The sequence below is a fragment of the Terrapene carolina genome, unplaced genomic scaffold, assembly GCF_002925995.2.
Source record: "Terrapene carolina triunguis isolate 2854851 unplaced genomic scaffold, T_m_triunguis-2.0 Scaffold112, whole genome shotgun sequence".
Lineage (NCBI taxonomy): Eukaryota > Metazoa > Chordata > Testudines > Emydidae > Terrapene > Terrapene triunguis.
The window spans coordinates 10,839,452-10,851,933 of record NW_020664463.1 but is presented as its reverse complement, the minus strand read 5'-3'; the positions used below and the strand labels follow the sequence as shown (position 1 = coordinate 10,851,933).

At 44.0% G+C, this 12,482-nt stretch overlaps 1 protein-coding gene across 1 annotated transcript in view; it reads left to right on the top strand.

Annotated features, from left to right (window-relative positions):
* The window catches only part of EFCAB6 (EF-hand calcium binding domain 6), a 146,757-nt gene that overhangs the window by 79,457 nt on the left and 54,818 nt on the right, over positions 1-12,482 (top strand). The window contains exons 17-18 of the mRNA XM_026652311.1: positions 4,304-4,437; positions 9,281-9,516. Coding sequence (XP_026508096.1) covers positions 4,304-4,437; positions 9,281-9,516 — 370 coding nt within the window. The remainder of the gene's footprint in view (positions 1-4,303; positions 4,438-9,280; positions 9,517-12,482) is intronic.

Here is a 12,482-nt window from a genome sequence, read left to right as displayed (position 1 = left end):
TAAAAATCTTAAATTTCATGATTTCAGCTGTTTAAATCTGAAATTTCACAGTGTTGTAACTCTAGGGGTCCTAACCCCAAAGGGGATTGTGGGAGAGTCGTAGGGTTATTGTAGGGGGGTCACTGTATTGCCATCCTTCTGTGCTCCTGCCTTCAGAGCTGGGTCCTCTGCCAGCAGCCACCGCTCTCTGGCCACCCAGCTCTGAAGGCAGCGCAGAAGTAAGGGTGGCAATACTGTGACCCCCCTACAATAAATTTGCGACCCTCCCGCTGCCCTCTTTTGGGTTGGGATCCCCAGTTTGAGCAGGAGCGCCGCCAGCTTTTTTGCCGCCCTAGGCGGCGGAAGGTCCCGCCCCCGAAATGCTGCCCCTGACAGAGGCAGCGGAAGGTCCCGCCCCCGAAATGCTGCCCCTGACAGAGGCGGCGGAAGGTCCAGCCCCCGAAATACCGACGACGACCGGGGCGGCCGAAGATCCGGTTGCCGCGGTCGCGGCCTCCCAAATGTTAGTGCCCTAGGCGACCACCTGGGTCGCCTAATAGGTTGCGCCGGCCCTGAGAAACGTTGGTCTCCCCTGTGAAATCTGTATAATATATAGGGTAAAATACAAAAGACCAGATTTCACAGGGGAGACCAGATTTCATGGTCCGTGATGAGTTTTTCATGGACGTGAATTTGGTAGGGCCTTATTCATTATTATTGTAGTGCCCATAGGCACCAACTTTCACCGGCGCCAGAGGGGCTCGCGCCCCCCCCCCCACCCGGAGCACTCACAGAGTCGGCGCCTGTGGTAGTGCCTGGAAGCCCCAGGGAGGGATCAAGGTTCCACTGTGTTTGTACACAACATGTACACGGCACAAACATATCATGAGGAGATGGTTCTTGCTCCAAAGAGCTTGCAATCTAAGTAGTAATATGATGTGTCCTGCTAGGATCACTAGCTTCGCATTCTTTAACCTGATTTTTGTTGCCATTCTTGGCAATTGGCTTTTCTCAGGGAGATAGGGAAGGTGAATATCTACATACTGTAGGGATAGACTCTGTCACCCTGACAACCCCACTCCATCTGCAGTCAGATTGATTTCAGGGCAACGTGAGCAAGGGTAGCAGAATCTGGTCCTTAAGAGACAAGAAACAATCATATAGTTCATTTTCCCAGGCAACAGTTAGATCCAGGAGCAATAGGTGAAACATGAGTGTCATAGGTAATTACTCCTTCCTTCTTTCTTTTATATATTTTTGTCTTACTTTTCTGCTTTAGTTCCAGATTTTCTGGGTGAAATCCTGACCACACTGAAGTCAATGGGAGTTTTGCCATTGACTGCGGTGGGGCCTGTTTCCCCTGTATTGTGACTCTTTTGATCATTTTTCTCAAAGGTGTACAATTCTGATTTCTGCACTGCTAGCAGTTGCCATTATTTCACCTGGCTTTAGATACAGGAGAAGGGGAAGAACTGACTTGTAGCTGGCTGATGCAGTATTAAGGCATTCCTTGTATCAGCCCTAACATTCATAATTTTGACCTTGTCCAACCATCTGTCCGTCAGAACATCTTATACTGGCTCAAAGAACCTAGTAAAATATGCCTGAAAGCAAGGTAACATCTGTACGATCAAAGTAAAACTGGACATATTCGCTAGAGCAGTGATTTAATCAGGAGTATTGTGGTATTTGGTCTTTTTCTTAAGGCCCCAGTTCCTGGGAGTTGTGAGAATCTCTACTTTCATTTTTTTAAAAAGTTACCAGTCATCATAGTTGCAGAGGAAAATTACCCAGATTTTACATAGAGGTTTAAAAAACAGAAGGCAGAGAAAAAATGAATTCATTATTTTATTAAAATATGATTTTAAGTCAATCTCATGATTTTTTGGGAGAAATGATTCTTGGGTTTTGAGCACTTGCAGTTAGAAATACTATTGATATCTGGCATTATCCTACTTTCTTTATGTAAGTAAAACTCCCATTGACTTTAGTGAGATGATAACTTCAGTAGGAATGTTGCCTGAATGAATAGTGCAGGGTCAGGTCCCAAAAGACTGGATGTGTATAAAGCAGGGGGAAAGCAGGGGATAAAAATGAGAATCATAGAAATGTAGGGCTGGAAGGGACTTTGAGAGGTCCAAGTCCAAGAAACAGAAAGGGCCCACAGTGGATGGCTTTTGATGGTTTCTTTGTTTGCGGGAGGGAAGGATAGTGTTTTTGATGTTTCCGAGTTATTTTTGTCCTCATGTCTGTGTCTCAGTGGGTTAAAATACATATAGATTTTAAAAAGAAAAGAAGTACTCTGTTGGGAGGTTCTGTTTATTTAACTGATTAATAAGAAAAATTCTGAGGGGAAAAAATGTCAGGACGTACATTTTTCTGTATAAGTTTATCTCATTTTTAAAGTTCAAGTGAAACAAAAATACTTTGAAATTATAAAACATATGAGGAATTTGTTGAACATATGGATGATGATGAACCTACAGGTCTGCTACAGTATTTAATCTCCTGGGTGAACTACCTTTGTATCATTGGGTCTTCTGGTTTCGTGATTCTGAAAGGCCAAAACCTATAGGTTGTGATCCTGCAACACCCCACTTGTGTGCAATCCTTTTGACTTTAATAGGATTATTCATAGGAGTAAGGGTTAGAGGATCAGTCCCTTACTTAGGCTTATTATAGATATGCCTGTGTGTGTGTGTGTGTATATATATATATATATATCTCAACACGAACAAAAAAAATTGCAAAATTAAATTATATAAATATACGTTCAGTTATACAGAGTGTATTTATGATGACAGTGTGTATCTATATCTAGAGAGAGAGAATACATGGCAGCATGGTATGGGAAGGTTTAATTAACAAGAGTTTGTTCTCCAAAACAAGTGCCAATAAAACCTTTCCACCTCACTGCACTGCCATCTATTCTGTATATGCCACTAATGTTGCAGGAAAACTATTTTTAAAATGCTTTAGAGAGTTAAAACATGTTATTTAGACTATTTTTCATTTCCCTCTCTCGTAAACCAGATACCTTAGTTACCATGAGTCCAGCTGCACAGGGAACAGAAGGAGCTGTAATAACCTGTAACAATGACTCAAAATAGCTTTTCTATTGCCTAAAAATATCATGGCCCTTCCAGGATTTAGAAGCAAATGTAGTGTCCCGCACTAGGAAGCTGGCAATCTCCTCTTCGTGATGTTTCAGGGCTGTGAGATTATAGACATAGAAAAGCTGGCACTTGTGCAGGATTGAATCTCACCTGCCCTGGCCCTCAGATGGGGTAATTGGGGGGGGGGGGCGCGAAATTCCACAGTTGGGCTGAGAAGGAAGAAGTACTTTGCTGTCAAATTTATTTAGTTGCTCGTGGCTGTTTGAAGCTATTGAAGGTTTGGGTATGTTAGAATGACTTCAAGGGAGATGGGTTAGTGTGCAGTGAGTGAGCGGTGGTGGTACACTCGAAGATGGGTCACAAATTCATTTCTGTGGCACTGTCTGCAGCAATGCAGAACCTGTGTTCCTTCTCACGCAGGGTATGTCTAAACTGGACCTGAAAGGTGTCATTTCCATCTCAGGTAAACATACCCATGCTAGTTCCAATCGAGCTAGCATGCTGCTGAAAACAGAAGTGTAGCCGTCGCAGCAGGAGCAACTAGACAGGCTAGTCGCCCTGAATACAATCCCTTCTGAAACCCCCTAAGTATGTACTCGAGGCAGCTAGCCCTTCCCGACGCTTGCACTGCCACAGCTATACTTCTATGTTTAGCATGCTAGCTCAATCCCAGCAAGCATGACTCTGTGTACCCGAGCTGGAACCTATACCTTCCAGTGCCAGTCTAGACATACCTTCAGACAGGCAAGATGAAGACCAGTCACAGCTCTCCTGGACTCCATCCTCTCCTCCAGTTTGATACCATCCTCATTCAGAGCAACACTTAGGAACCAAAGAAGGCTAAAGTAAAAGCGAAAAACAATAACAGCAAGTTCCACCTCAACTGTGCCTTCTACACTAGAGCTTACCCACAGGGGCCTGGAGGTTTTTTTGTCATTTTGTTTTTGCTTTCACTGGAAGAAACCACTGTACCATTGAATAAAGCAGGAGCTGAGGCAATTTCTGTAAATCAGATGGACATTTACTAATACTGTATACAACTATGGAAGTATGTAATGTGTGAAGCCTAAAGAATGTGATAGGGTTTTTTAAAACAATGTATTGTATATGATAAATAAATAAGACAACTCCATTGGTCCAGTTTGTTTAATACTAAAGAAAAAGATATTCAAGTCACAGATTGCTTTACTCTGCGTTAATTATTTCAGATCCCAGATTGAATGGACCAGGAGCTACATTATATTGCAGTCCAAACCACCGAGTAAATAGCACTAAATTTCACTACATGACTGCTGAAGAATGTCTAAGTCAATTTAATGATAAACTGATGGAAGGATATGGGGTAAATAAATGCAACTGTTGATTACTTTTGACAATATAGCTAGTTATGTTAAAAATATTTGTTAAAAGGTATTTTTAAGTGGAGTTGTCAGAAAAGTGACTCTATAAAAATGATATTGGGGTTCAATGTTTATTCTCTTTCAATGACTTCCAGAGCAAACATACCGTACTCAGTTTATAATTCAAAAGCTGATTTTCTAATTGCTATCCCTGCAAACTCTTCCTGGAATCTGAAACCCAAAATATTTTTTCTAATTCTTTTATTGTCACTAGTAGTAAAGACTGTGCAACCAGAATCGGAACAGACATGTTGATGGTCCCCAAAGAACAAAGTCCAGATGAATCTTCCATATCTATATTGATTTAGCACTGCTACAAATAAAAAACTTTTTTGTTGGGAAAATAAAAGCAGTTTTTTATATACCCTCCTTTTCAGCTATAGCCACAGTTTAAGAAAATATTTATTTACATTTCAACAAAAGTAAACAGCTCTTCTGCACTTCTTAGACATGCGAGTAGCCCCGTTAGTGTGATTACTAACAGGAGAAAAGATCAGACCCATGATGCCTAAAATTTTCAATGAGCAATGCAGTGCCCTTAAGCAAGAAAGCAGATTTTTCCAGAGATGATACCAGTAAAAATCTAGAGGTCCTGGAAGAAAGCACTGGTCTCACAAGGAATTGAAATCAAACAGCTTATTATTAAAATGACATTAAAATACAAAGGTGAATTGGTGAAAAGTGCCCCTGTTGGATAGGAGCCCACCTTGCCCCATCATTATTGGCTGATGCACTGACCAGTGGCAACACAGCATTGTATCCTCTTGTTAGGACTTGATGCAATCAAGAGCTGGCTGCTGCCATGATAGGAGTGTAGGGCTATTCTTATGGCCAGCCACTGAATATAGACAGGGTATTGTGACAACAGCACAGAACTACTGGGCCAAATCAGATTTTCTGCTGATGTGTATATAGGCAAAAAACAATGGAGCTGTGCTCATTTACACCATCCTAGCATCTGTCCGACCGTCATGGTATTATTGTGGTAAGAATTACTTCCTTTTCTACATTTCCTTTTAATTGTTAAATAATTATCATTAAAATTTATCAGTTGAAATCCTAACATACACATGTATAGAATAAGAGAAATGATCATTTCTTTTAGCATTTGCAAAACAAAAGAATATTTAATCATTATGCTTTTGCTGAATTCAGTTCCATCTGTGCTCCTGGCACGACTAACACACCAATATTCAAAGATCCTATGTTTAGACCAACTAAAGCACCCCGTGGCAAGGCTGGCCATTCTTCGAGTGATTGCTCATGTGTATTCCACAATAGGTGTGTGTGCTCGCCACCTGCACTGGTACCGGAAGTTTTTCCCCTAGCAGAATCCGTAGGGGAGCGCCCCTAGCAACCACTGGAGTGGCACCTCTATGGCGCGGTATAAAGGGAGCTGCGTGCTCCCCCCACGCTCAGTTCCTTCTTGCCGCCAGTGAAGATGCATCAGAACTGCTCTGCTCCAGCTTGTCTGCAGCTTTCCTCTTGAACTCTTGTTCGTTCATAGTTAGTAGTACCTGTAGTTAAAGTAGTTTAGATTAGTTTAGTTTAGTGCGCCTGGGTCGGGGCATGCCCCGTGCCCCGTGCTTTAAGTCGTGTGACGCTTGCAGGGAGCCAATGCCAGTGAGTGACCCGCATGTGGACTGTTTACACTGTCTGGGGAAAACCCATCTCAGCGATGGCTGCAAGATTTGCAGATCTTTCAAGCCTCGGACCAAGAAAGAAAGGGACATTCGGCTTCGAGCTATTCTGATGGAGTCAGTGTTGACCCCGACTCCAGTGCGCCGCTCTGAGTCGGCGCCGGGTACCACGGTGTCGGTGCGCAGTGACCCTTCGGTGCCTTCCACCAGTCGGCACCACTCCCCATCCGCGGGGCATGCCAAAAACGCTAAGAAGAGGTCTTCTCCACCGAGGCACCAGAGGAAGACTTGGGGAGAGACTAGACCCACGTTGGGCAGTTCTCAGTCCCCGTCGGCCTCTAGGCCTCCAACTCAGGTTGAGCGCAGTAGCCCGGCCCATTCGGCGCAGGCTTCCCCGGATGTCCAGGTGCCCTCCACGCCGGGACATTATGTCTCTGCCGGTACCAGGGGCACCGCTACCGTTGGCTCCCCAGTCCAGACGCAAGCCACCACTTGGATCTCCGCAGTCACTGCCTGGTCGGTACTGTTCACGGCTGAGGGAATGTTTTCGATGCCGTTCACTGCTCAGCAACCACCCCGTGCGCAGTCCGCGCCGGTCCCCATCGACCCCCACCAGGTTGTCTGGCTGGGTTCCGACTGACAGGGGTTCCAGGCACCACTCCGCCTCAAGGGACCATAGACCTCACAAGCGGAGTGGGTCCCGTCGAGACTGAGACAGACAGCACTGGAGGTCCTCGTCTCCGAGAGGCTATCCTAGCCCGTCGCGATACGGGCGTCAATGCCATTCCCGTTCATCGTCTCGCTCCAGGACTCTGCCGTGGCACCGCTCCTGCAGTCCTGGACGTCGATCGCTGGCACCTCGCCGTCGTGGATCAGCCCGCCGGAGCCAATCGCGGAGCAGCTGCTATGTCGCGATCACGGTCTCGTGGTCAGCACCGTTCCTGACGGCACTGCTCCTCCCAGCCCAGGGACAGCAGCAGGTTGTATGCCAGCCCGGCCTCCCTTCGTAGCTGTCAGTCAATGGGACAGGCTAGTCAGGCTGAACAGCCTGCTCCGCTGGTGCCACAGCAGGTGCAGTGGCACCTGGCTCCTTGGCCGGCACCGTGGTACCAATGGACACTGTGGCCGCTGAGGCAGCCCCCAGTGGGGGCTCGCTCAGTGGCTGGAACCTCGGAGAGACCGTCGGCCTCCCTCTCCCAGCCTCCCAGAAAGGAGTCGGTGGGGCGTGCATCTTCGGTTCCGCGCCCGGAGGGCGACCAAGTGGTGGGACCTCCGGTACTGGTGGGTACGCAAAGTACCGCACCCGCTTCCTCATCCTCCCCTGATGAGGCAATTACTGCCCCTTCTTCCTCTGTTCCGCAGGAGGACTCTAAGGCCCACCAGGAACTATTGAAAAGGGTAGCATCAAGCCTCAACCTTCAGGCCGAGAAGGTGGAGGAACCCTCGGACTCCCTCTTCAATGTCCTATCGGCTTCGGTACCGGGCCCTCCCTCTCCATGAAGGGGTGGCAAAAATTTCAAATGCCTTGTGGCAAACCCCGGCTTCCTTGCCCCCCATCTCTAAGAGGGCAGAACGGAAGTACTTTGTGCCCACCAAGGGGCATGAATACCTGTACACCCACCCTGCCCCCAAATCCCTTGTGGTTGAGTCGGTCAACCACAGGGAGAGGCAGGGCCAACCAGCCCCTACTCCGAAAAATAAAGATTCAAGGAGGCTGGACTTATTTGGGAGAAAAGTTTATTCGTCCTCGAGTTTCCAGTTAAGGGTGGTGAACCATTGGGCTCTCCTGGGTCAGTATGAGTTCAATTTGTGGGGCTCTCTACCCAAATTTGAGGACTCCCTCCAGGAGCATGACAGGAAGGAGTTCAAAGCTCTGGCCTTTTACCTGGAGCGGACTAAGCCATTCAGGAGGTCTTCGTAGCTGTTCATCGCCTCGGCCGAACGCATGAGGGGTCGGCCGATCTCCACTCAGCGACTCTCCAACTGGATCACCTCTTGTATTTGTACCTGTTACGACCTGGCGGGAATCCCTCCGCTGTCTATTGTGAGGGCACACTCAAATAGGGCGCAAGCCTCGTCGGCTGCCTTTTTAGCCCATGTCCCCATTCAGGACATTTGCAGGGCTGCCACATGGTCTTCCGTTCACACATGCATCTCTCATTATGCGATCGTCTCCCAGACCAGGGAAGACGCCGAGTTCGGCAGCACTGTGCTCCATCCCGAGAGTCTGTGAACTCCTACCCACCTCCAACAGATATAGCTTGGAATCACCTATTGTGGAATACACATGAGCAATCACTCGAAGAAGAAAAGACAGTTACCTTTTCCATAACTGGTGTTCTTCAAGATGTGTTGCTCATGTCTATTCCACATCCCGCCCTCCTTCCCCTCTGTCGGAGTTGTCTGGCAAGAAGGAACTGAGGGTGGGGGGAGCGCACAGCCCCCCTTATAACGCGCCATGGCGGCGCCACTCCAGGGGTCGCTAGGTGTGCTCCCCTCCAGGTACTGCTAGGGGAAAAACTTCTGACACCGGTGCATGTGGTGAGCACGCACACCTATTGTGGAATAGGCATGAGTAACACATCTCAAAGAACACCAGTTACGGAAAAGGTAACTGTCTTTTCTATAATAAATGATTTCTGAAAACTTATCACTTTTAAATTCACTCTGATATTTTTTACCCATTTTAACAGAGGGAAACAGTTCTGGAGGGACATTCATTTTTGAAAGGTCTCTTCTCATAATAGTTTCATCTAAGTGTGTGACAAAAAAATAGAAATAAGGTGTTTTTTCATTATAGAGTTGATGGGAGCCAGGATCCAATTGGCCATATGTGTAGATGGCTTGCAGATTGGCTCCCAAGTGGTGCATCAGTTCAGTACTTATTTGTAATGAGGGGGGATAGGACTTCAGTTCATTTAGGGGCAATGATAGAATATTTTACACTAGCTTTATATGTGAAGTAGGTTGACAATGTAGAGTCTTGTAAGTAGGTGTTATATACCATCAAACTGCCTTACCATATTTTGCCTGTTGTCAAAATAAATCCGTAATGAGTATTCGGTGTTTGTATTTTGAAATGTGTAACTAATGTGTTTTATCTGAAAGTTCAAGCATTGACATTCAGTTAAATATTCTTTGTTAGGACACCTACTCTGCCTTCCGTAAAACAGATAGTAACCGTGATGGTATCATCAACATGCTTGATTTTCGACACCTCCTGGAGAGCTTTGTGTTCATCCTTACAGAAGAGGAGTACTCACGCCTACTTGGTATATTGGGCATGAACCTGAACTCTACATTAAATTACCAGGAATTCCTTCAACTGTTCCAGATCCAAGAAACAAAAGAGGCACATCCTTGGCTGAATCCATCTCACAAGTAAGAAGGACAGCAATGTTATAGTATGTATACTGGTCGTATACATTTATAGAAGTTAAAATCATAGAAATGTAGGGCTGGAGTTCTCCCTATGTGCTGAGGCAGGGCCAGATATACCTAGAGCATCCCTGACAGGCATTTGAGTAACCTTTTCTTTAAAACAGTTTGTTTAGTGTTTGTCTATCCTGTTCTTAAAAATAATGGGGATTCCACAGTCTCCCTTGGGAACCTATTCTAGTTCTTAAATATCCATATAGTTAAAAAGTTTTTCCTAATATCTAACCTAAATGTCCTTTGCTGCAGATTAAGTTAATTATTTCTTGTCTGACCTTCAGTAAGAATGGAGAACAATTGATCACTGTCCTCTTTATAACAGCTCTTAACATATTTCAAGACTGTTATCTGGCCCCCCATGCAAGTCTTCTTTTCTCAAAATGAAATATACCCATATTTTTAACCTTTCCTCATAGGTCAGGTTTTCTAAACCTTTATCGTTTTGGTTGCTGTCCTTTGGATTTTCTCCAATTTGTCTATATCTTTTTGAAAGTGTGGCACCCAAAACTGGAGCCAGTACTCCAGATGCGACCTCACCAGTGCTGAGTATAGTGGAACAATTACCTCCTCTGCATTACATATAACACTCTGGTTAATATACCCCAGAATGATATTAGCCTTTTTTGCACCCGCATCACACTGTTGACTCATATTCATTTGTGATTCACTATAATCCTCTGATCTTTTTCTGCAGTACTACTACCTAACTGGTTATTCCCCATTTTATAATTGTGCATTTGATTTTTCCTTCCTAAGTACAGTACTTTACACTTGTTTTTATTAAATTTTATCTTGTTGATTTCAGTCCCGTTCTCCAATTTATCAAGGTCATTTTGAATTCTAATCCTGTCCTCCAAAGTGCTTGCAATCCCTCCCCACTTGGTGTCATACGCAAATTTTATAAATGAACTGTCTGAGTCATTCATGAAAATTTTTAATAGTACTAGACCCAGGATAGACGCTTGCAGAACCCCACTAGTTTTATCTTCCTTGTTTGACAAGAAACCATTGATAATTATTACTATTTGAGAAAATGTAGTATGCAAGCTCCTATTAAATAGTATTGAAAAAATCAGTATATTAATATGTTCCTGACATCTGGGGTTGGTTAAGTTCTATAAAGTTCTCAGTGATTTAGGACCCAATTCAGCAAGGTACCTAAGCATGTCCTTAACATGAATTGTCCATGGGACTACTGACATGCTTAAAGTTAAGAACATACATAAGTTTCTTGCTGAACTGAGCCTTAGAGTCCAGTTACCCTAGAGGTCAGAGGCCAGATTCTGAGCTGCATCTTGTGTACATCCCAGAATAGGACAGACAGCCCAGAAGGGGCCAAAAACTCCTTTTGCCGCCCAAATTGTGTGCTGTTCCAGGGGCCAGTATGGTTCCTCGGTATATATTAGAGCAGCCTAGGGGCTGCCCCAACTTAACAGTACCTGAAATGGCTCACTATTTGACCTCCAGGCAACCATCATAGTTTGAATGCAGAGTACTCTGATCACACCTCTGTCATGCCTGTATACCAGGAACTGCTTGAGGGGATAGGCAGTAGAAGTCCACTTGGAGAATGCCATGGCTTGCCAGCCTTTTTATGCTGCCAAAGCATTGTAAATGGAATAGATCAGTTATGGCACTTTAGCTAAGTAGACAAGCTGTTTTGCAACAGCATACAAGGGCAATAGGGGAGCTACAGCAGCATCAGGAAGATGGCTTTTTCTTTTCCCCTCTGAAAAGTAATACTGTGTGTCTCAAAGATTTGGCATTTTAAAAATTTGGCTTTATGTTTAAAAATAAATAACTATCAGGCACTTAAGATTCCTTCTAAGTATTCAGTGTGAAAAGAATCCATCCTCAGTTTAGCTACACAAACAGAGATAAATTAATAAAAGTAATGACAAGACAGAGCAGAACCAAAAAATCTTCTGATCAGCAAGTCAGCTCTGCTGTGGATTTCAAAGATATGATATACACATAGGCTTACTTCCCAGTTTTAATTTGTCTGCTATAGAGTTACTGATGGTTCTGACATTACTAATATTTATCTGCCACTTTTTTTCTTAATTGTACAACTGGGAAAATCAAGGACACCATTTGAAAAGGGAAGAGGGATTCTAGGGATCATTACTGGGATTCTAGTAACAGTAGAACTCATGACAAATTAATGTTTCCCTTTCATTTCATGTCAGCACTGGAATATGTTGAGTGTAGCTAAAAGATGCTCTCGTTTTCAACAGATTAGCAACAATTATTGATTAGCAATGGAGAGCGATTCCACTTTCCTCCAGCAACTGGGTATCATCATGTATCATATGATATTACTATTTTAAAATGCCAGTTATAAAAAGTCTAACTGTTGATACAGCCTCATTAGAGAAGAGGTGAAAATACGTTGAAACTTTTCCAGTTAACTCTTTATATCATTTAATTGGTCAGTAGTTTCGCATAATGGAAATCCAGTTACCAGTGATGTGGACTAGAACGTTATATAAGTCTGTCTCTCTAAAGCTACCAACTTTGTAGATTCAGTGGGCCAGGTTCTGGTCTAAATTACTGAAGTAAATCAGGAATACCTTTATTGGAGTCACTCCAGATCTTGTGATATGTTACTAAATTGTTTTTGTTTCTAAGATAGTTAACATTTCCTTCTGGCTGGATAAATGATCCGTGTTTGCTATTAAGTCTGCAGGCAAGTTGAACAACATTGATCTGAAAATAAACAGGGAATTACAAAAATTTAAGATGTCTTCCCTAACTTGCAGCTGGGGAAATAAGGCAGTATTTAAAGAATTAAGTTTACACAGATGTGAAATGGCAGTCTTTAAGGGTTTCTTAGAAACTAAAACAAAAAAACCTCCACAAACTTGTGTGAGAGATTAAAGATTCCATTAAGTGTAAAACACAGTTAGTTA